Below are 24986 nucleotides of genomic sequence, written 5' to 3'. Positions count from 1 at the left end.
CTGAGCCCAACCAGGGGCTGCACCTAGGGATTGGGCCTGCCTTCTGCCACCCGGGAGCAGGCCTAAGCCAGCAGGTCATTATCTCCCGAGGGGACCCAGACTGCGAGAGGGCACAGGCTGGGCTGAGGGACCCCCCCCTCCCCCCCGAGGGCACAAATTTTTGTGCACCGGGCCTCTAGTATATAATAAAATATATACACACAAAACCAATACTATGAATTTTCTATAGATAATATAGGAAAAAGTCTTAAAAGATAAATACCAAAGTAGAAACAGTGATTACTTCTTGAAAGGAGATAACTGACCAGGATTGAGATTGATGATTAACGGGATTTTAGTCTTAGTTAAAACATTTTGGCCCTGGCCAGTTTGGCTTAGTGGATAAAGCATCGGCCTGCGGACTGAAGAGTCCTGGGTTCGATTCTGGTCAAGGGCACATGCCAGGGTTTCAGGCTTGATCCCAGTAGGGGGCATGCAGGAGGCAGCTGATCAATGATTCTCTCTCATTCATTGATGTTTCTAACTCTCTCTCTCTCCCTCTCTTCCTCTCTGAAATCAATGAAAATATATTTTAAAAAAACATTTTGAATTTTGAAAACAATTGTAAAGTTAAAACATATCTAATATATATTACGTAAAAAGGCCAAGATGCAAAATAGTGTGTATAGTATAAGCCCACTTGTGTTATGCTAAAAGAAAACTAGAAAGATTCGCATCAATTCTTTTTTTAAATATGTGATTTTAGAGAAAGAGGAAAGGAGGACAGGGAAAGGGAGAGGGAGACAGAGAGGGAGAGGGTGGAGGGAGAGAGAGAAATATTGATGTGAGAGAGAAACATCAATCAGTTGCCTCCCATAGGCACCCTGACCATGGACCAAACCTGCAATCTGGGCATGTGCCCTGACTGGGAATCAAACCAGCGACCCCTTGGTACATGGGATAATGTCCAACCAACAGAGCCATACCAGCCAGGGCAACATATCAATTCTTAACAATGATGACTTCTGGGAAGTTGGACTGGGGAAAAGACACTTGTTTTTTACATAAATACATTTTACTGTTTGATTTGTGTCAGAGGTGACACACGAACTCATTTTTTTTGGTTGATTTTTCTTTGTTAAATGGCATTTAAATATATAAAATAAATATCAAAAATATAAGTCTTTGTTTTACTATGGTTGCAAATATCAAAAAATTTCTATATGTGACACGGCACCAGAGTTAAGTTAGGGTTTTTCAAAATGCTGACACGCCAAGCTCAAAAGGTTCGCCATCACTGGTCTAGACACATAAAATACACAAAATACACAAAGAGAGTATTATTTATTTAACCAACTATATTCTAATTTTTTGTTTCATTTTTCTGTTGTCATCATTCTATTATACATACATACATATATGTTATATATTCTCCTTTTTCAGCTTAATTATTAAATGTACTAATGTACATTTTCAGTAGTACCGTGCCAAAGTATTCTAGGTTGTTGGCGATCAAGCTGCTTATTTTTCAGTTCCTGAGCACAGTGCAGGTCCATTGCAGGGTCTTTTCATCCAAACTAAATTAGAGGAGGACTGGTTCAAACACTGAATAAGTGTCAAAAGTATAACATGCTTAAACTGGATGATTATTTGATTTCCTCCATTCACCAAATCCGTCTCTCCTATCACCATGATTTGGGTTTAATAATTCCACACAGAGGATGTCCTCACACTGACAAAACATGATAATGTATGCAAACATATAAAGTATGTAAGGCATGTCTATCTCCATTGAGGCAAAAGTGACTCTAGCTAAATTACTACTTGGCATTAGTCAGCATTTCACAGAAATCTATAAGCAAAGCCATTCTATAAACACAAAATGGGTTAAAGACTTAAATGTAAGACTCGAAACCATAAAACTCCTAGAAGAAAACGTAGGCAGTAAAATCTCTGACATTTCTCTTAGCAATATTTTTGCAAACATATCTCCTCGGGCAGGAGAAACGAAAGAAACATAAACAAATGAAATTACAACAAACTAAAAATTTTTTGCACAGGAAAGGAAACCATCAACAAAACAAAAAGATAATCCACTTAATAGAAGATATTCACCAATGATACATCCAATAAAGGGTTAATTTCCCAAATTTAGAAACTCAACACCAAAAAACCCCCCAAATAATCCAATTTAAAAGTAGGCAGAGGACCAGAATAGATACTTCTCCAAAGAGGACATAACAGATGGCCAATAGATATATGAAAAGATGTTCAATGTCACTAATTATGTTATTCTATGAACATGTATAACTTTTATAATACATCTATAAACTTAGTTAACTTCTCAATCTACAGGGAGAGCTCTGCTCTGTAATGAAAGAAACCATATTAACCCATACACATTAAAACCATAATGAGATAGTACCTCAAATCTGTCAGAATGGCTATCATCAATAAACTAACAAACAACAACTGTTGGTGAGGATATGGAGAAAAGTGAAACCTCATGCGCTGTTGGTGGGAATGCAGACTGGTGCAACCACTGTGGAAAACAGTATGGAGGTTCCTCAAAAAATTAAAAATGGAACTGATTTATGACCCAGCGATTCCACTTCTGGGTATATATCTGAGGAAACCCAAAACACTAATTCAGAAGAATATATGCATCCCTATGTTCATTACAGCGTTATTTACAATAGCCAAGATATGGAAGCAACAAAGTGCCCCAAAATAGACAAATGGATAGAAAAGGTGTGGTAAACATATGCAAAGGGGTATTAGGCAGAGATATAAAGAAAGAATAAAATTTTACCATTTGTGATGAGATGGCTAGACCTAGAGGGTATTATGCTAAGTGAAATAAGTCAGACAGAGAAAGGCAAATAGCATAGGATTCCATTTATGTGTGGAATCTAAATAATAAAATAAACAAAATAGAAACAGACTTATAGATACAGAGAACAGACTGATGGTTGCCAGAGGGGAAGGAGGTTGAGGGAATGGATGAAAATGGTGATGGAATTAAGAAGTACAAATTGGAAGTTACAAAATAATCATGGGGATGTAAAGTACAGTATAGGAAATACAGTCAGTAATATTGTAATAACTATGTATGGTGCCAGGTGGGTACTTGAAATATCGGGAAGACCACTTTGTAAAGTGTATGATCGTCTACCACTATATTGTACACTGGAAACTAATACAAAATAATATTGAATGTAAACCTGTAATGAAAAATAAAATAGATAAAACTTCAACTCAATCCCTCATTGGAGTTTTTCAGAACCAGCATCTAACAGCACTCACTTACCCCCATGACTCTGCCACGCTGCTCAACATCCTCCCACATAAAATGAACTATGATACGACACATGTATTTCCCAGTCCGGCCTTCCTGCTTCATTCGGACTAGACACATCCTGAGTGGGAAGAAGAGATAAAGAGTCACTGGCTGTTTCCATTTTTCACATCACACATTTCCCTTGAAGGTCAGTTCATCTGAGTGATTTTAGCAGAGCACAGAATAAAAAAAACTGGGCCCTAACCAGTTTGGCTCAGTGGATAGAGCGTCAGCCTGCGGACTCAAGGGTCCCAGGTTCGATTCTGGTCAAGGGCATGTACCTTGGTTATGGGCACATCCCTGGTGGGGAGTGTGCAGGAGGCAGCTGATCAATGTTTCTCTTTCATTGATGTTTCTAACTCTCTATCCCTCTCCCTTCCTCTCTGTAAAAAATCAATAAAATATATTTTTTTAAAAACTGGAAGTGATTTTAAAAAAACTTTTACTGAGATATAATATATATACCATAAAGTACAAAATCTTAAGTGTACAACTTAATGAATTTTTACATGTTATATACACCTACATAAGCACCATCCAGATCAAGATATAGATTATTGCCCGATAGACATGGCTCAGTGGTTGAGCGTTGACGTATGAACCAGATCACGGTTCGATTCCCCATCAGGGCACATGCCCAGGTTGTGGGATTGATCCCCAGTATGGGGCATGCAGGAGGCAGCCGATCAATAATTCTCTCTCATCATTGATGTTCCTCTCTTCCTCTCCCTTTCTCTCTGAAATAAATAAAAATACATATTTAAAAAAAGATATAGATTATTGAGAGCAACTCAGAAGACCCCCCCACAAATGGAAGGAACCTTTCTTAATTGTAGAAGATAAGGCTGAATCCTTCATTACTGATGAAAACTGGAGTCCTACAGAAGGCAAGTAATTTGCCCAGCCACAGAGTAGTCTGTAAAGGTGGGTAAAGTACTGTGCTGTCCAATATGGAAGCCAATAGCTACATGTGGCTATTTAAACACTTTAAATGTGGCTAATGCAAATTGAGATGTGGTATAAGTTTAAGATTTCAAAGATTTAATTCAAGAAAAAGAATATAAATATCTTAAAACTTTTACATTGCCTACATGTTGAAATGTTATTTCAGATATATTCAGTTCAATAAAACCTACTATTAAAATTAAGTTCATTTTTTTACTTTTTTAAATGGAGCTACTTTTAAATTAAACATGTGGCTTGCATTTTATTTCTGTTGAACAGCATTTGTACAGAATATAAGTCACAGAAAATATTATTATTTCATCTAATTTTAAAATTGTTTGCCCCATTAGAATGTAAACTCCATTGAAAGCAAAGATCAAGTCTGGTGTGTTTCTTTTTAATCATTGTATTGCCAGGGCTTTAGTAGGCATTCGATATATGTTTGCTGAATAAATAAATAGATAAATTCAGGGCCAAGTTTAGGGCTCTTTCCCCTATACAACATTGCCTTTCATCAACCAAGAGGGCTCTCGCTGCTTAAGAACTTACATAAGAATGTAAGAATTATATTTTTTAATTAATAAATACAACATTATATTTCATGATATATAAGAATATAAACAGGACCTAGCCAGTTTGGCTCAGTGGATACTGAGTTGGCTTGCAGACTGAAGGGCACACACCTCGGTTGCAGGCTTGATTCTTCTGTACAGGAGGCAACCAATCAATGTGTCTCTCCCACATTGATGTGTCTCTCTCTCTGCCCCCCTCCCCACTCTCTTTTTCTCTCCTCCTCCCACTCCTCCTCCTTCTCCCTTCCACTCTCTTTAAAAAAATCAATGGAGCCCTAACTGGTTTGGCTCAGTGGATAGAGCGTCAGCCTGTGGACTCAAGGGTCCCAGGTTTGATTCTGGTCAAGGGCAAGTACCTTGGTTACAGACACATTCCCAGTAGGGAATATGCAGGAGGCAGCTGATCGATGTTTCTCTCTCATTGATGTTTCTAACTCTCTATCCCTCTCCCTTCCTCTCTGTAAAATAGCAATAAAATATATATTTTTAAAAATCAATGGTTGCCAGCACCGGTTTGGCTCAGTGGATAGAGCGTCGGCCTGCGGACTGAAGGGTCCCGGGTTCAATTCCGGTCAGGGGCATGTACCTTGTTTGCGGGCACATCCCCAGTGGTGGGTTTGCAGGAGGCAGCTGATCGATGTTTCTCTCTCATCGATGTTTCTAACTCTCTATTCCTCTCCCTTCCTCTCTGTAAAAAATCAATAAAATATGTTTAAAAAAATCAATGGAAAAATATCCTCAGGTGAGGATTAACAAAACAAACAAACAAAAAATATAAACAGGGTTATCAACTTTCCAAGCTAGTTCCTCATCTCATTCTCATGACCATACTTATACTTATTTCTATAATCTCCCATTAGTTACTAAGCAGTTACAACAGGACAACTTCCCTAAAAGATAATTCCTGCTATAAATATGGAATATTCAGTTTAAATTGACAAATCTACCTCCATAAAGAATTAGTCCTGCCCGAAAAAATCTACTAGCAATAGCATGGCACAATGGAATGATCCCATCTTGCCTGCCTCAACATTTCCTTTAGTAACTAAGATGGAGAAAAGCAAACATACTTATCAATTTGCAAAGGACAAGAAGCTGGGTAGGAAGACAAATATGCTTGATGACCCAACCATAAACCAAAAATACTTCAACAAGCTGTTTCAAGGAGCTGAACCTAACAGAATGAATTTGAACAAGAATAAATCTAAGGTTCTATAACTCGGCCTAAAAGAACAACTGTAGCCCTGGCCAGTGTTTCTCAGTGGTGAGAGCACTGGCCCACACACCAAAGGGTTGCAGATATGATTCCTGGTCAAGGGCACATGTCTGGACTGCAGGTTCAATCCCAGGCCCCAGTGGGGGCGCCTGCGGGAGGCTATTAATCAGTGTCTCTCTCACATCGATGTTTCTCTTTTTCTTTCTCTCTCTCTCTCTCCCCCCACTCCTTTCCCACTCTCTCTAAAAATCAATGGAAAAAATATCCTCAGGTGAGGATTAACAAAAACAAAAGTCTTATATGCTTAAGTAATAGTATATGTTTTAAGGAATCAAGAGGAAGAGGAAGTTGCTCCCCAAATTATTGTGATTTTAGATACAGTAATGGAAATACAGTATCTTCAATGTGTAAAGTAAGATTTCCTATTCAGCACAGATCAGATTCTAATAGGAATACTGTCAATAGTTTGAACATTATATATTGTTCAGAGAGGAAGGGAGAGGGAGAGAGAGATAGAAACATCAATGATGAGAGAGAATCATTGATCGGCTGCCTCCTGCATGCCCCCTACTGGGGGTCAAGCCTGCAACCCAGGCATGTGCCCCTGACCGGAATCAAACCTGGGACCCTTCAGTCTACAGGCCGACACTCTATCCACTGAGCCAAACCAGCTAGAGCTGAACATTATATTTTTAAGAGACAAAAGGAAGAGATGAAAGATCAGAAGATATTTAACCTGGAAAAAAAAACCAGGAGAGTTGCCTTAATATTGTAGAACAGTAATTAGACTGCCAAGAGTTAGAATCAGAACCAATGGGAGGGCCACAGAAAGAGAATTACTCAGCACTGAATATTGAAAGTAGAACTTTCTAACAGGGGAGTTTCTGAAAATTCAAATAATGGAATGAATAACCTCAAAAAATAGAGAACTGCTGATTTTTGAAGGGTGAATACATATTTTGTGGGAACTCAGCCATGTGACTACCTGGTCTTTAATGTCTCTTCCAACCTTGGGAACTGCTGATGCTATGATTCTAAAGTTGCACCTCTGAACCCAATTTGTGACTAAGAAATAACACTTTCTGACAATAAAAACAGGTCATGGAAAAAGATTTGGCCACTTTATATGATATAGGGCATATTCCAAGGCAGAAATAAACTGGGGAAAATTCAGTCCTTTTCATAAGATTTTTTCTTAAAGCTAATCAAATCACTCATGTCAGCCTCTCACCTGAAAAGAGCTGTGTGTTTTGATGCTTGAGTGTCGTCAGAGGCCAATTCATCAACAGCAATAGTGAGGTAATGGAATTCTTCATTTATTTGAAAATTCTGTAGTTTGTTAATACACCTGCCCTCTGAGGTTTAAAAGGCATGGATTTTCTCAGACCTTAAACTTACTAACTATATTAACATGGGGTGAAATGTTTTTTTGTTTCAGAGTTGTTTGTTCTATAGCCATTACAGATAACAGGTAGGCTCAAATGGTCATCTGGGTAGGAAAGATCAAGCAAATTGAAGACACTTTCAAGATTGCCCTTGGACAATTCACTCAATGAACATAAATTGAGTTCCTACTGTGTGAGGGAATATATATGGGGATTATCAGAGTGATAATGGTTAAAAAAAGTCCAGCTTCCAGAGAGCAGTTAGTCTCCCAGGGGAGACAAAATCCACCATATATACAAAGAGTCCTAAAAGAGAATGTTGTAAGTATCCCCAAAAAAGTACAAAGCGCAATTGAGTTTGAGAGGATTACTTTTCGCTGAGTAGGATCAGAGAAAGCTTCATGGGACTTGGAAAGATGAGCTGAAGTTGGATAGATAGAGACAAAAAATAAATAAAGAGAATTTCCAGCAGATGGAACATTATGAGCAGAGCAATGGAAGAGCTCAACACATGTAAAGAAACAATGCTTTTGTGGTAGGGCAGGTATAGGAAACAGAAAAATGTGCCAGCGAGGTCATAAAAGGCTTTGAAATGCCATGCTAAAAAAGTCTGGACTTTACTCAGTAGACAATGGAGAGCCAGGAAGGAGTATAACAACATTAGCACCTTGGCACTGATAGCAGATGAGTCTCTGAGAAGTTAACCCTTTCTTCCCAGCCTCAACCCTGTAATCAAACATTAATATCACCAGGGCTGGAAAAATGACTAATTTATGCTTACTTGAACAGAACTATGGTATTCAGAATAGTCTGATCCAGAAATGTAAGAGCTACACAACCAGCAAAATTTGTTATAACCTGTATCTATTTTTGCTGATACTAACAGTTTAGAGAAAACAGTATGGATTCAAGCCTGCTAAATAAAAAGAGGGCAAATTCAAATTATTCTGTAAACACTGCACCTGATTAGTTCAATAGACACTTAATTGATGTAAAACACTTTCAAATATAAAGCTCTATGGCAAATTTCATCACATGTAACTAAAGTTATAAAATCAAAACAAAGAATCAGTCTTCTCATCAACAGGAAGTCTAATGAAGATTCCCATCAGTTCAAACGGGGAAAATAAGATACTAATAATCCACAGGGCTGTCCATTCACCAGCACCATATTCAGCTAATTAAAAGCTAAACTAATTTCCCCCCTGAGTTTGTGAATCAAATTCTCTAGGTAGTTAAGGACAGAATGTAGTCCTGTTGTGAAGAACAACTGTGTTTTCCTCTCCAAGGAAAAAGCACAGCACAAGGCAGGGCCCACAAGTTAGACAGTCAGATGCCTGGAATGTCCAGACCAAGCAGCCAAAGGCCAATTCTTAGGTCACCTGACCTTATAGCTACACATTCAGTCTATTCCTTTCTTTCTTTACTAACTGCTTTGAATAAGTAATACTTGCACATGGTAACAGAAACTAAGTCTCCTTCCTGCCCACATCCCGCAGCCACCCTCCCTGTTCCTCTCCCTAAACCAGTGATGGCGAACCTATGACACCCGTGTCAGAGGTGACACGTGAACTCATTTTTTTGGTTGATTTTTCTTTGTTAAATGGCATTTAAATATATAAAATAAGTATCAAAAATATAAATCTTTGTTTTAATATGGTTGCAAATATCAAAAAATTTCTGTATGTGACACGGCACCAGAATTAAGTTAGGGTTTTTCAAAATGCTGACATGCCGAGCTCAAAAGGTTCGCCATTGCTGCCCTAAGGCAACCATAGTAAGTAGTTTCTTAGGAGTCCTTCCACATATAACCCACCAACGTACATGAACATGTATTCTTTTTATATAAATGGTAGTCTCTTTTTTCCCCATTTCTCATAGTGATAGCCATTCTACACACACTGTTCTTACGTTGAGAAAATACTTAATCTGCTACAAAAAGATGAAGGTGAAGAAATCTCAACTCTAACTCTGTTTCAACCACAAATACCACAGTCACCCCAGTGAAACTATTTTTTAGATCCCAGAGATAATAGATTTCCACTAACTGACATAGCAATTGTTAGGGTAACATCTGATCTAGGCTGAATCCAACTTATCTGGCAATTTTTCCTATTCTAAAAATGACTAAGAAATAGGAAGAAAAAAATCCTTAATAGCAAAAATAAATATAATTAACAGCTAACACAACTATGCACCAGGCACTGTGCTGTGATAGAGAAGCATTATTTCATTGAATCCTTATAACAACTCTACTAGACTGGTATTCTTCTTGTCTCCATCTTACAGATGAGGAAACTGAGTCTTAGAGAAGTAACTTGCCCAGAGTTATAAGCCTCGTAAGTATCAAAGGAGATCTAAATCCTGGTCATCTGGTCCCAGAGTCTTATTGTTTTTCTGCCTTCTTTAATAACTAGAAGAAACCCTCCAGGTTCCATTTCCTCTATTTTTTTCATTTAATCCTCACAAGGGCAGTGATTTAAGTTTTAAAACTAGCATCACATTAGAAATAGCATATCGGAAGGGGAAAAAAGACTGGCTAACTTGAGACAAGCATAATTACAACAACAAAAAGTAACTCCTGGCAGCCTAACAGGAAAAAAGAAACTAGAAATTTATTTAAAACAGACTCAAAAAATAGTACAACTCAGGTTGTACTATTAATACAGGGAAGGTAAACCTACCCAGTGCAATTCAAAGAAGACAGCCTGCCAAAAATCAGTAAAAGTACCAGGACCTCCTGGATCATCCAGAAGATGTTAAAGTATGTTAGAAAGTGAAAAGAAAATGAGTGAAACAAATTCAAAATGGTAAACAAAAACAAAAAAGGATGTGATGGTCACTCCTGGTATCCACTGCAAAACAAAACTTGTCACAGGCTCTAACTAAACAACAATAATGTTTGAGTCATTAAGTAAACTACTCTACAACAAGTGAGAATACTAGGTTTAAAGAAAAGAATAGAAAAGCTCTACTCCAATTCACATCATGGATACATTTCTCATAATAAATGCTTAATTAAATGTTGACACATCAAATTACATTTTGCTCCTGATTCAATTTCATAATTTCAGAGCTGTTCTGGGAGGAAGAGGAAGGTGGGAGGGAAAACTTTCATGTTAAAATATAATAAAAATTGCCCTTAAGAATTCTAAATAAACTTTAAAAAGAGACAATCGTCTGCTCAGTTTTGCTGTGAACCTAAAACTGCTCTAAACATATAGTCTATTTATAAAAATATTTTTAAAAAGAGACAATCTAGATTAGGACAACAACAATATTTTTTTAAATATACTTGATTGATATCAGAGAGAAAGAGAGAGGGAGAGACAGATAGAAACATCAATGATGAGAGAGAGAATCATTGATTGGCTGCTTCCTGCATGCCCCACACTGGGGATTGAGCCTACAACCCGGGCATGTGCCCTGACCAAGAATCGAACCATGACCTCCTAGTTCATAGGTTGATGCTCAACCACTGAGTCATGCCGGCTGGGCAGGACAACAAAAATATTTTAAAATGAAAACTGATTACCTAGAAGAAGTATATTAAAATAATAAAAGACTGAATGTTTAAAAAACAGAAAGAGCCCGGCTGGTGTGGTGTGGTGGCTGAGTATTGACCTATGAACCAGGAGGTCAGCATTCAATTCCCAGTTAGGGCACATGCCTGGGTTGTGGGCTTGATCCCCAGTATAGGGCATGCAGGAGGCAGCTGATCAATGATTTTCTCTCATGATGGATGTTTCTATCCCTCCCTCCCTCCCTCTGAAATAAACAAAAACATATTTAAAAAACAAAACAAAATAGAAAGACAACCTGATAATTTAAAAAAATTCTTGCATTAATTAACTTAGTCATTCACTTATCAAGTATTTACTAAGCACCTGAGTATAGATTTAATCTGTGCATGAACTATTATTCTCTATCTAGGAACAATTCCAGTTGCCCATCCAAGTTTGATAATGTTCTCAAACCTAAAATTTATTATTGAGGTTTTAAGCTTCACAGTATTATCCCTATCTCTCAGTGATTCCAGTGGCTCAAAAATACTGATCTGTTTTACATATAAGGAAAGCAAATAATCCAGCTAGCAAAGTAAAGAAAAAAAGGAGTGTTCAAGCCCTAATCTAATCTCTCCCTAATATCTCTAAAAGGCAAGCAAAGAGATGAGAAAAGGGAAGAAAAGACTAACTGACCAGGAAAATCAAAATATAAAGGGCTAAGATATAAATTCTGTCTTGTGGCAAATAACTTATTAAGTCCTCTAAGATGAGATTTGTCACTGCAAGATGCTTTTGCATTCTTTATGTCTTTCAATCTACCTAACCACCTGTCTAGACAAAACTGATGCTCTGAGGAGGTTAAGTAACAAGGTTACACAGTGGTGAAGAGAGCAGTTGGAATGAAGTCTTAGGTTCCCTGCCCCTTCACTCCCCCAAAACCACAGTATCTCCCAGCAGTGTCAGCATTGGCTGTTTCCCCCATTCTGTGACAGCACAGGTCCAAGAGCCCCTTCCTGCTGGATCAAACAAGGAGGAAGACAACACTGCCTGCAGAGTTCAAAGAAACGAGACTTTCCTAGCCATGCTTTCCTCCTCTCTGCCTAAATCTGGGAGAAAAGAATTCTTGTTATTCCTGAGGCTGACCTCCTGCCATGTACTGGCAGCTCAGAGCATCCTGTCTCGCTTGCTCTGTTTGGGCCTCTGACAATGCCAGTTGTGTTTTGGCCTTGTTTCTCCCTCATGGTAGTTTATACACTGCTCAGAGCAGATTTGATTTGAATTAAATAAAGACTAGAGGGCACTCAGGCAGGTTTGTCACTCTGGCTGTTAGGAAGGAATCCCAAAGGGGACTTTCGTGTAGTTTGTTTTCTGTACTCTGCCACCACCTAAGGCCAAGAAAGCAGAGCCTACATGGCCACACTCAAGTCTCAGCAATGTGCTAATGAATGAGTTTATTTATTTGTGAACTGGCACACTGACTCTGTCCCAGGGCTGTGTACATGGCTATCTCCACCTGGTTTCCTAAACTCCCTCTCCCCGAAGCCTAACCTTTATGTGGGGAGCATAGGGGCCAAAGGGACAGTCTGTGGGCAAACAGACAAGTGGGGTGAGGCACTTCCTGAAGTCATCTCACCTGACAGTGAGCCTCCTCCAAGAGCTACACCTGGCCTAAGGCCTGCCTGTCAAATCCACTATAAAGAACAAGCTTATGGGTAGCAGGTACCAGTGTTCACAGGTTATGCAATGTTAGTAAAATGATGCTGCATAGGTCTTTGGTTTGTGCTAAAAGCTACATGTGTGAGTGTTTGAACAGAGTGACTCTGGCTGCAGGCAGGAGGGAGAAAAAGGTGTGCACATGGCCAGGGCTCACCATATATAGCAGGTCTGGAGCTGCTGGAATCCAGCATGAGCTTGAAAGCCCTACAGCTACATCAAAACTGCAGTGATGGTTTTAAAGAGCCCTCTTGCAAAGGCCAGGAGTGTCTGCCAGGGCAGTTCTCTGGCTGGACTGAGACTGTTTTCCAACCCCTTCCAACCCCCACACTTTACTTCTCTTCCTTCCCAAAGGTTTCTTCCTCCAGGCTTATAAAAACATTTCAGTGTTTCCCCATCTTAAAATAAAAAAATAACAAAATGCCCCCCATTCTGCAGTGATCATCCTTTCATCCATTTTTTTTCAATTGAAACATCTTAAAAAATAGTTTAAAATTACTTCTCCTCCTCTTAATAATAACTCCTTAAGACACATATTCTCTGGTTACAGCCCCCAGAGGCCAATGTAACTGCTTTCCCTGACCATCCCCAGGAAGCCCCCTTCCCCCTGTGCTCCCATAAGATCTGTATGTCTGCTGAATGCACTTATCACCCTGTACTATTTTCAGGTTTACTTGTTGCCTCGCCCAGGACACAGACAGTAAGTGCCAAGAAACACACTTTTATATAGTTGATGGTCGGTGCTATGCTGTTCTTATTCAGAGGAAGAACCCCTCATCATCCCCATGACCACTAAAAGGGAAACTCCAGCAGGAAGCAGTGTTGCAGAAGAAGCCGTTCACATAGCTTTGGAATTGAGTTTGGATCCTTCATTACTGGTAATGAGGACTGAGACAAATCCCTTAAAATTTCCCAAATTGTCTTCTCATTTGTAAAATGGGGTATTTGGACTAGATCTATGGTGTGTGTGTTTTTGTTTTGTTTTGGAGTTGTATTTTTGCTAAACCTCATCCAAGGATATTTTTTCCATTGATTTTTAGAGAGAGTGGGAGGGAGGGAAAAAGAGAGAGAAACATCGATGTGAGAGAGACACATAGATCGGTTGCCTCCCCTATGTACCCAATGGAGGCCAGATTGAACCTGCAACCCAGGTAGATGCTCTTGACCAAGAATTGAACCTGCAACACTAGGGTGAGCGGGACAACGTTCAAACCCCTGAGGAACACTGGCCAGGGCTAGATTTCTGGTTTTAAACTGTGTTCTGAGTTTCCATGGAGGTATGTAAGGGCATGTTGTAAAGACCTGAAGTGAGCAGATCATTCCCCCTTCTTTAGCCCAAGTAGCAATTCTTTGATCTATTCAAACATTGTGGCTGAGCATAAAACTTCACTAAAAAAACACACACAACTCTGCTGGTAAAAAGATCGAAAACCACTAGGTCTCTCTGCCTGGAATGCTTTGTCATCTACTCTTTGACTTGCTAACTTCTAGTCATCTATCAGTGATGACTTCCCTGACTGACCCACACCCCCAACTAAATTATGTACCCCTCTACTCCCACAGAGCCCTATCATTTCCTCTCAGAGCACCTATCCCAGTTGTATTTTATTAATGATTTGTTTATTGTCTCTCTTCTAAACTACCTGTGAGGGCAAGGAACAAATCTGCTGCATACAGTAGTTACAGGATAATTGCTATAATTTTATGAATTTATGTTAAAGAATAAGCAAGAATTTATGTTAAAGAATTACTTAACTCAGTAATATTAATTAATATTAAGTATTATTAAATTAATAAATAATTATTTAATTAGTTACTTTGGTCGTTTTGGTCAATTACCAATGAGGAAAACAACTTAATACTTTGAGCTAGCCACACTTAAATTTCCTCTCCACTATGTACTAATTAGTTCTTTGGCCAAGTTTTCTGACTTCTCTAAGTTTCTGATCCCTCATATGTAAAACAGAAATATAGTAGTTGTAAGAATGTGTGAGATATGTAAATAAATAAAAGGTAATATATATAAAGGACCCAGTACTTATTATATTTGATACACAACTTTAAAATAATTTTTTAAAATACAAAATGCATTTTACTCCCTCTCCATTCCATCTCCATTATAGGCATATTCTAATTTTATTTGTCCCATTGCATTTTCTAAATTTAATTTTTCTAAAATTAATTTGTGCATTTATAAGGTACCAGTGTTTCATAACAAACTTTAATAGGGAGTCCTTACAAATATTTATGTTAACATTTTTAACACCAACATAAATTCCAACTATAGACACGCTCCACCACCCAAAGAAACTCAAGTAGGAGCAGAGGTTTGCCACTCTCGCCTAATCAACAGGTATGGCCACTGCCCTAGCCGGGTTAGCTGCTGCGGACAGAAGAGTCTCAGGTTCAATTCCGATCAAGGGCACATGCCCGGGTTGCAGGCTCCATCCCCAGTAGGGGGCGTGCAGGAGTTAGCCGATCAATGATTCTCTCTCATCACTGATGTTTCTAACTCTTTCTCCCTCTTTCTTCCTCTCTGAAATCGATAAAAATATATTTAAAAAAGCAAAACAGGCATGGCCAGGATTCTTCCAATTGCCACAGGAGCCACGTCAGATCTGAGGCCATCAATTATTTTATAAACATTTATTGATGAAAACAAAGAGTTAAGAAATGGGACTGAGGAGAATAGCCTTTTTGCATATCTTTCTTAAAAGGTAATAATTTCATCATCCACAAAGAAGATTGATACATAAATGGTAAAATATATATAAATGTAATGTGATGAGTGCTGTAATAGAAATAACCAAAATACTAAAGAAATACAAAAAAGGACTAACTGCTTTCAGAGGGCATGAAAGGCTTCAAAGAAGAGATGATATCTGAGTTGCATAATGAATGAAAAATAGAGGAGTTTGTCAGGTGGAGAGGAAAAAGGCCTTTTACTAGTAGGCTGAAGAAACCTTTGTACAGAAGACTTGATATTTCTATTATATAGTTTTGCTTTTTTTGCAGAGGAAAGAGTTGTGGTGGTGGTGGTGCTACCTAGAATGGCAACAAATGAGACTAGTAAAGGAGTGGCATATTTGGTGGGATAGAAATGTCATGCTAAAAAACATACATTATCCTGAGAACAATGGAGAATATAAAGGATTTGTGTGTGTGTGTGTGTGTGTGTGTGTGTGTGTACTGATCCAATGTGTATTGAGAAGCATTGATTAATACTAAATATCATTAGTATTTACTGACACAGGGAGAGGGAAGGTTGTAGGCCAAAGACCAGTTTTCAGGTACTACTGCTTATAACCCAATAAATCAACTGAATGTGTGGCATCTTGAATTTTTGTTTAAAATGAATTCAAATGAAATAGAAAATATCAGAGATTATCTTTTCTAAAGATAAGTTTTACAAAACTATTGTATCAGATACATATGTGTGTTCTGAGTCACAAAGTAAAATGATGCATTTGTTACTAAGTTTTTGGTTAAAAAAAGTTTGAGTTGGCCTGGCCAGAGCGGCCTCAGTCCCCAGTGTGGAGCATGCAGGAGGCAGCCAATCAATGATTCTCTCACCTATGAACCAGGAGCTCATGGTTCGATTTCTGGTCAGGGTACATTGTTCGGGTTGTTGTGGGTTTGATCCTCAGTGGGGGACATGCAGGAGGCAGCTAGTCAGTGATTCTCTCTCATCACTGATGTTTCTATCTCACTCTCACTCTCCCTTCCTCTCTGAAATCAATAAAAACATATATATACTAGTGGCCCAGTGCACGAATTTGTGCACAATGAAAGGAAATTAATTAGAAGAAATATTTTAATATCGCTATTCACCCTTTTTCTATAATAGAAGTGTCAGAGATGAAAGAAAATTAGTAAAATGTATATAAAAATTATAAATTGATTAATAAACAATAACAACATGATATAACAACAAGGACATGATATAAAAAGAACAAAAACATAATATAAAAACAACATTGATAAGAACAATGACCGATAAATTGATTAAACTTAATCTAACACTGAGGCCAGTGTCAGACAGAGACAAATCAATTTTTGGAATCAGAACAACCTCTCCTCCGCAGATCCTGTTAATACTTCAGCTTTGATTATGTTAGGTCGCAATCTTTTGATAATAAATCTAGTACCATTACAAAGACCCCATTTACTATTAAGATTTCTCAGTAGCATGATGATTGCACCTACTTTCAATTCTAATTTATGACATGGCATCCCTGAAGGAGTAATACTTTTAAGAAATTGGATGGGAAAATTTTCCTTTTCAGCATCATCTGTTGAATCTAGTATTACTGTCGATTACACTGTTGTCTCTGAGTCTTAATGCAATATCTGTTCCCCAGCCTTTTTCACCATGTGGGAAACGAGTAAGATAGGTCATTGCATCTAATGTAGGAAACAGGATATTGATCTGTTTCATTTTAGTGGCATTCGGATTATTGGGATCTGGTTTACAATGAATGAGCAAGTCCCTTTCAAAAGGAGGTCCTCCATCTTCGTTTCTGAATATGATGGCAACTTCGGTTACATGGTGATAATTATATCTACCCGGATCACTGTTACGATCATATTTAATCACCATTGTTACTTCCGCGCGACACCGCCTCTTATATAGATAGATTTTTTAAAAGTTTGAATTGGTGACTGGTGACTAACCAGATGAAGGGAATGAGGGAAAAGTCAAGGAGGACTCCCAGGTTTCTGGTGTGGGCACCTGAATGGATCATAATGCCACTGACCAAGACAGGGAACAGAGGAAGAGACCTGTTTTTATCAAGTCCTTGTGGGGATACTGGATAGCCTAGACAGCAACCTCTCTCAGCACTGTTTCAGCAGCTATAGTCAATACTAATCCTGTTCAGCAAAGACAAAGGACACATCGATCATTGCAGTTACAAGCTCACATAAATACACAACTGATAAGGGCCCTCTGGAAGAGTCCCAATTCTAAATCCCAATACACAGAAAAACTTGGGAACCAGAGAAAGCAGACAGGATAAGGGAAAGATCAACACCTTCTCCAGGGAACTAACAGGATGTGAGAAATCTTGCCCCTGTTCTAAGAGCCAGCAGGGAGCCACCACCCTTGGGAACCCAAGCAAGCTTTCTGGAGAGTCCACTGCCAGGGTATTCTGTTTATTAGGTGATTTGGGTTTTTTGGTGTTTTTTGTTTGTTTTGTTTTGTTTGGGGGGAGGGATTCTTGCTACTTTAATGACTGCTTTCTAAGCTTCACCAGCTCTCATACACACTACCACCTACAGGAGGCATTTCAATCCCTATATATCTCTAACAAGTCCACTGAGCTTATAATATTGGATTTGGCTATCCCTTGGTTATCCTCCTTGGAGCTTCAGGCTAACAGAAAAGGGATAGAAGAACACAGCTTCTCCACAGACTTGGGGTGAATCCATTAATCCTCCTAATAAATTTTGCCATTTTAGCCATTTGAAGTGTACAATTTAGTGGTATTAATTACATCAACAATGTTACGTAACTATCACCACTGTTTTTAAAACTTATCATCAAACCAAACAATTCCTTACCATTAAACAGGGACTCCCAATTCCTTTCTCCTCTCAGCCCCTGAGTACCTCTCATCTACTTTCTGTCCTTATGAATTAGTTTATTCTAGGTATTTCACAGAAGTGGAATGATACAATATTTGTCTTTCTGTATCTGGCTTATTTTACTTTCCATGTTCTTAACTATGATCTGTGTTTTGCTTTTGAGATCCCCTCAACCTAAAATGCCCCCTCTTCTCTGACAGAAATTTTCCTCACCCTTCATGGTGCATCTCAAATGTCACTTCTACCACAGAGCCACTCTTCTTTTTTTTTTCTTTTTTTAATCCTCACCCAAGGATATTTTTCCATTGATTTTTAGAGAGAGTGGAAGAGAGAGGGAAAGACAGAGAAATATCAATGTGAGAGAAACACATTGATTGGTTGCCTCCTGCATGAGCCCTGACCAGGGCCCAGGCCAGGGAGGAGCCTGCATGAGAGGTACGCGCCCTTAACCAGAATCAAACCCAGCACCCTTTGGTCCGCAGGCAAATGCTCTATCCACTGAGCCAAACCAGCTAGATGCCAGAGGCACTCTTTATCCAACAGCCCTCCCCTCTAACCCTCCCCCACCAAATTTGGATTTAGTCTCACCTCCTTGTACTTGCATAGTGCCTGCTGTTACCTTGGGCACATCACTTGTTTCACTGTCATCCATTATAGGCAATTGTACTTGCATCTGATTTCCACTAGACTAAGTTTCCTGAAGGTGCATACCATGTCATATCCTTCTCTCCAATACCCCACAATCCTTAACACACAGTAGGTCCTCAATCGGAATTTGCTGGTTCAAACTGAAAAGCTACTGATTCATTCCACCAAAACCTGCAGATCATGAGAGCTAAGGGAGGCAGGGTAGAGGGGAAATCAAGGTAGATTCGAAGCAGACAGCCTCCCTCCTCCCACTTAACTGGTGGTGGTACTCCTCACTGCTCTAAGAAATTAAACCGACCTCGCAAGGAAGGCTCAGCAGACATGTTTGGAAATGGTGGTCAACTTAAAAGAACTGCAAGTAGTTTCAAGGTTCTCCCAGCTGCTATTAGTCAGGTATTGACCTTGGGATGTGGTCACAGGGATTATATATTTTATTTTGCCATCCACTCCCTCTAACACTCTGATACCTCTAGCTATATGGGCAATAAAGAGTCTTTCATACGGCCTCTGAATATTATCTTTGAGCTCCTCTGGGAACAGCCTAGCCTCTCAATCCTCCCACTTTTCCAGTGAGTAATTCCACAGTACCACCTCTGCAGTCCTACCCTCTTGAAAAAGTAGTTTTTCTCTCATTATATCCAGCTTCCCTCCCTGAAGCTTTTCCTAACCTTCACCATTCAGACAGAAGGTAATTTGCCTTCTCAGCTGCCTGATTTAAAAGACATGGTATATTTCAAAGAAACAGGTAGAACTAGTAAAGGTTTTGATAGTTGTGACTTCCTCTGTGATCCATAAGCACTACATACTCAGATTTATTATAGAACTTAGCCATTAATTTACAACTGACCACTGTACATGTCTTATCTCCCTCAATAGACTGTGAGCTTCTAAGAACTATTGCTAGTTTCCAGCAAACTTCCCAGGACAGTGTGCATGCAATAAACTACCAGCTTAAAAAAAATAACATAAAATGCACTGCTACCTAAGGTCCCTTAGCCAATCTCTGGTGACTGAGTTCAGAAGAAGAAATATTTCAGAGGTGATCAAAACCAAAAAGTCTTTATATAGTAGTCAGTTCTGTGATGCAAAGCTCAGCTGAAGGGAGTCTCAAACAAGGGTCCTTTTGACAGGGCAACGATTCCCTACGTTCCTCCGATACTCACTATGGTCAAAGTAGTAAACTTAGTTCTCCGGAATTTACTTTCCCAAGACCTGGCAGTTCAATAAATACATTCCCCAGCCCCCACTTCAATGTCTCTCCTATATCCTTCTGACCTTTAATACTGTGTAACATTAGATGAAAAATTAATTTTTTTTGGCTACTTATTTTGAAGCTGAAGAAAAAATATACTGTTTAAGGTGTTAAATATTTTTACATGCAACAAACCTGGCATGAATCTAACCTGTATGCACATTTTAGAGGTACAGGCGTAAATGTCAGTGCTATAATTTGTTATAGGTTTCTGATGACCAGCAATGAAAATGACCACGAATTCTCACAATTTAAACCACTTTTACGTAAATGTGAACTTTCCTAAAACAGCCAAGGGAAAGAACTTTCCATCTAAGCTCATAGAGTCTCTTAGAGATACTGATAGAATTGTTCACTGGGTTAGATGTTCTTTGAGAAAAGCCTACAAATATTAGCTTCTTTCTGGGACTATGCTTTGACCTTTAATAAAAATGTGCTTCAAGACACCAATTATTAAAATGAAAGATCAGTTTTTAATGCCTGAACAACTGCCATTTCATATAATCAGCCCTGGTGGAGGCTATAAGTTACAAATCAGCAGCATCTGAAGAAAATATATTTGGCAACTTCATTTAAATTGCTCACTTACCAGACATGAAGAAGAGTTATAAGAAACCACGAATTGAATGTATCAGGCATCTGACACCCTAGAAAATAACAATAAAGTATAAATATGTATGGTTCCAACAGAGAAATATTGACTATATTTTAAATACTGGTAGGAATTTGTTCAACTAAAATATATGGCAGTTATAGTACTTTCTGATTATACTATCAGAGTAGTCCAGGGGAACCACAGGGCAAGACCGCAAGTTCAAAGAGCATTGAATGTAGTGAGACAACTAGCCTTCTAGTCCCTGTTATCACCTTGCAGTTTAGTCTTGGGCAAATCAATTCTCTTCTCAGAGCCTTAGTTTTCTCACTTTGTATAAGTGGCCTAAATGATTCTCATGGTTCCTTCCAACTTCCATGTAATTCTGCTATTTTCCCTTCCTGGTCTCAAATTCTGCTGGGAAACTAGGCAGACAACACCTTGTCTATTCCACTGAAGCACAGGCTTTTTCACTTGAGCCCCACTGAGAAGTCTTAAGTTCTTCTAGTCTCCTTTCCTTAAGGGTGACCCAGTGTGATTCACCTAAAATAAATAATCAGGAGAAAGAAATGGGATCTAGGAAGCTGTAGCTGAGTAAGAAAGCAGACCATTTCTAACAAAAGGCTGTTCATCACTTCCAGGAATGACAAAACTTGGCAGGACTTCTCCTTGGTTTAAGATACCAAAAATCAGGTCAGTGCTTAAGCAACCAAGCCTCTCAATTTTCACATCTCTAAGAAATGCCTCTGACTGGATGAGGGGGGTCCCTCCTTGAATGTACTCTCCTTATTACATGATGGGGAGAAAAGCTGAAGCAAGAGGATAAAGGAAAAAAAAGGATCAGTGGATAGTCTGTCATATGGAGCAATGACTCAAGAAATAAGTGGAATCTTCTGCCTTTCATGAAACAATGAAGTTCACAATGTACTAGATAACCAATAGGGGTCATTAGGAGAGAAAACACAGAACAGAAACTCTGTGAGGCATACTAACACACCAATAATAATAAAAAGCTATAATTCATTGTGGGCTTACTATGTGCCAGATATTAATAATAGGTGTTTTACATGCATTGGCTCAGTGAGTCCTCCCAACAATCCTATGAAGTGGATATTGATATTATCCCCATTTGACAGGTCAGAAAACAGATGCTTAGAGAGATCCGAACAATTGTCCAACATCACAACTATGAAATAAATGAGACATGTGGGATCAAATTCAGATCTGATTGATGCCAGGTACTGTGGTCTTAATTGCCAACTGTCTCTCTAATACTAATATCAGAAACTAACATTCACTAAGGGCCCATACTACATGCCAGGTCCATTTCTGGTCACATCAATACATTATCTCACTTAATCCTCACTTTATCCCTGAAGGGAGGCATTATAATCCTCATTCTAGAGATGAGGAAATGGGCTCAAAAAGGCTAAGTAACTTGCGGGCAGCCACAATATTAATGAGCTAGTGGCTGGGTTGGGGTTTAAGTACAGGTCTGTCACAAAGTGACACCAAAATATTCTGGTGAGCTTACTGGGAGGTGCCCAGCAGCTGTCAAGTGGACTTCCTCTTGGAGCTCAGCAGGAGGGAGGTGAAGGCTGGCCTGGCTGGCCATGCAGCTATTAAGACGCAAGCCATCTGAGAGTGGGCCAACCACCCTCCACCTAGAACAAGAATAGCCATGAGAAACTCTCAGCCCGGATCTGAAGCTGGGTCTTTTTTGGATGCTAAAACAAAACATTAAAAAGAAAAGTTTTCTTGGAAGTCTGTCTTTCAATCTGGAAAATGAAATTTGGCTGCTTCTAAAGGACAATCTGTTCAATTGCTACCTCTAGATCAAAGCTTCTCAGCAGCCTCCAGAAGCCTTTCCAATTTTCTCAGAGAGGGAATCAGTTCTTGGGTTGGAAAGCACAGACAGACAGACAGGCCAGCAGCTGGACGTGGCTCACAATTTTCCTTTCTGGGGGTCGGCTCAGGGCTGAGGATGGGAAAAGAGCTGGTATATGATTGACTCCCTGTACCCATTGGGGTCAAAACAGAAACCCAGAGTATAAAGCCCTAAAAAACAAGACCACTGAATATCTGACTGTGAATAACACAAAAACACAGCAGATTCTTTAGCTCAATGAAATGAGTTTAAACACTTCAAAGATAAAACCTGCTGTAGAGTCTTTTGCCATAATCACACTTGCTCCAATAAACACTCAGTGCATTATTTCTGAGACTAGTACTTTCTTCCTCGACACCAAATTGGAAAAAAATAAATAATTAATTACTGTTATAGGGTAGCAGGATTAACACAGTTATTTTTTTAATGCAGGCTCTGGGGTCAAACTGCTTGATTTAAAACCTTAACTACGTCTCAGTCACTATGTGACTGAGTCAAGTTACTTAACCTCTCAATGCCTCAGTTTTCTTCTCTATAAAAATGGGGAGAACAAGAGAACCTACCTTATAGGATTTCTGTGAAGATTAAATAAGGCCTGTAAAATGTTTAGTAGAATGATTATATTAAAAGATATCAATACATATTCAGTATTGTTTTGTTTTCAGTGAGTCATTTAAACATTAGAAGTCAAATTACCTTTGGAAAAACTCACTAATTTAAGACTGTGTCAATAAAATGATGAACTTCAATCGCTGACTCATTCATTATTCTCTTCTGAAAGTATTATCTCTTAAGGCAGTGGTTCTCAACCTTCTGGCCCTTTAAATACAGTTCCTCATGTTTTGAACCAACCATAAAATTATTTTCATTGCTACTTCATAACTGTAATGTTGCTACTGTTATGAATCGTAATGTAAATATCTGATATGCAGGATGGTCTTAGGCGACCCCTGTGAAAGGATTGTTCGACCGCCAAAGGGGTCGCGACACACAGGTTGAGAACCACTGTCTTAAGGCCTAACAACAAAACAGTCTGCAGACAACAGTATGAAATTAAACACAAACTTTACTGATTGGCCACCTCTGATCCACAGTGTTTTTCATAAAAGAACTGATCTCTAAAAGACCAGTTAGCAAAGCAGTGCCTGCTCACAGAAGGTGTGATCATTTATGCACAACTGTGGGCTGCTAAGGTATCTCACCAGTCAGAATCCCCAATATCCACCTCTCTGGATCAAGATCTTTGAACACTTTGGCTCTGAAATGACAGTCTACTTTGGCATTTTATGGGGGCCTGTCCAAGAAGCTGATATGCATATTGTTTACTCTCAAGTACACTGCGGGTAAATAATTCATTCTTACACAATCTTTATGAAATAGCACTGGCCTCACTTTTGTTGGAGTGAGGATGACACTGATAAGCTACCTGAGGCTCTCCATCCTTTTAAAAAAAAATGGACACATATGTAATATCCTTTGTAATAAATAATAAAATTAAAAAATAAATAAATAAATATTTATTTCTAAAAAAAAAAAAAAAATTACTAAACTCTCAGAACTTTAAAGTCAAGCCCTAAAATACCAAAAACCCAAGGGACCAATGGCCACTTGAAAGGTGTAATATACACACACACACATAGACATACATACACACTCTTCTTTTACCCCAAACCTGTCTGACCTACTCTTTAGAACCTAACATGCAAAAATAGTCAGTCTTATTATTTTATAGATATTATCTGCCTACAAATGGTATTTTCAGATTGGCTTTATTATTATTATTATTCACTAGCCACAATTTGTAATTTCTTTGGTTTGATTTTAAAATTTAAACTACCCACAAATGACAAAGATGTACCACAATGGAGCATAATACAAATGAACACTCTATGGTTCTACAAAGCAATTTTCAAATTGAGTCTTAGAAAACCTGAAATCAGAGTGGTGTCATTAAAAAATGTACTGCCTTCCTAGTTAACTACTTCAATGGACAAAGTTAGGACAAAGCCCATTGAGATATACACACTTTAATATATATATAAACAACAATTTACTATACTAACAGAACATCTCATAAGCAGTTCTTATATAAGTACTATAGGCTCAGTGCACAAAAATTTGTGCACTCGGGGGACGGGGGGGAGGGGAGTCCCTCAGCCCGGCCTGTGCCCTCTCGCAGTCTGGGACCCCTCGGGAGATAATGACCTGCTGGCTTAGGCCTGCTCCCGGGTGGCAGAGGGCAGGCCCAATCCCTAGGTACAGCCCATGGTCAGGCTCAGAGCAGGGCCAATTGGGGAGTTGGGGTGCCGCCCCCTTTCATGCACAGAGCAGGGCGGATCAGGAGGTTGCGATGCCACCCTCAGT

General features: G+C 38.9%; 1 protein-coding gene across 3 annotated transcripts in view; it reads right to left on the bottom strand.

The window, feature by feature from the left end:
- Positions 1 to 24986, bottom strand: part of LOC102761403 (ubiquinol-cytochrome-c reductase complex assembly factor 1) — a 113942-nt gene that overhangs the window by 40630 nt on the left and 48326 nt on the right. For all 3 annotated transcript variants that reach the window (XM_006764563.2, XM_015564478.1, XM_015564479.1), the window contains 2 exons: positions 20732 to 20789; positions 3290 to 3398 (listed from right to left, as the gene is read on the bottom strand). In XM_006764563.2, the coding sequence (XP_006764626.1) occupies positions 3290 to 3398; positions 20732 to 20789 (167 nt within the window). The remainder of the gene's footprint in view (positions 1 to 3289; positions 3399 to 20731; positions 20790 to 24986) is intronic.

Source organism: Myotis davidii, unplaced genomic scaffold (genome assembly GCF_000327345.1).
Source record: "Myotis davidii unplaced genomic scaffold, ASM32734v1 scaffold38, whole genome shotgun sequence".
In the NCBI taxonomy this organism is placed as follows: Eukaryota; Metazoa; Chordata; class Mammalia; order Chiroptera; family Vespertilionidae; genus Myotis; species Myotis davidii.
Note: the sequence above shows the minus strand (reverse complement) of the source record. Positions and strands in the feature narration are given on the sequence as shown.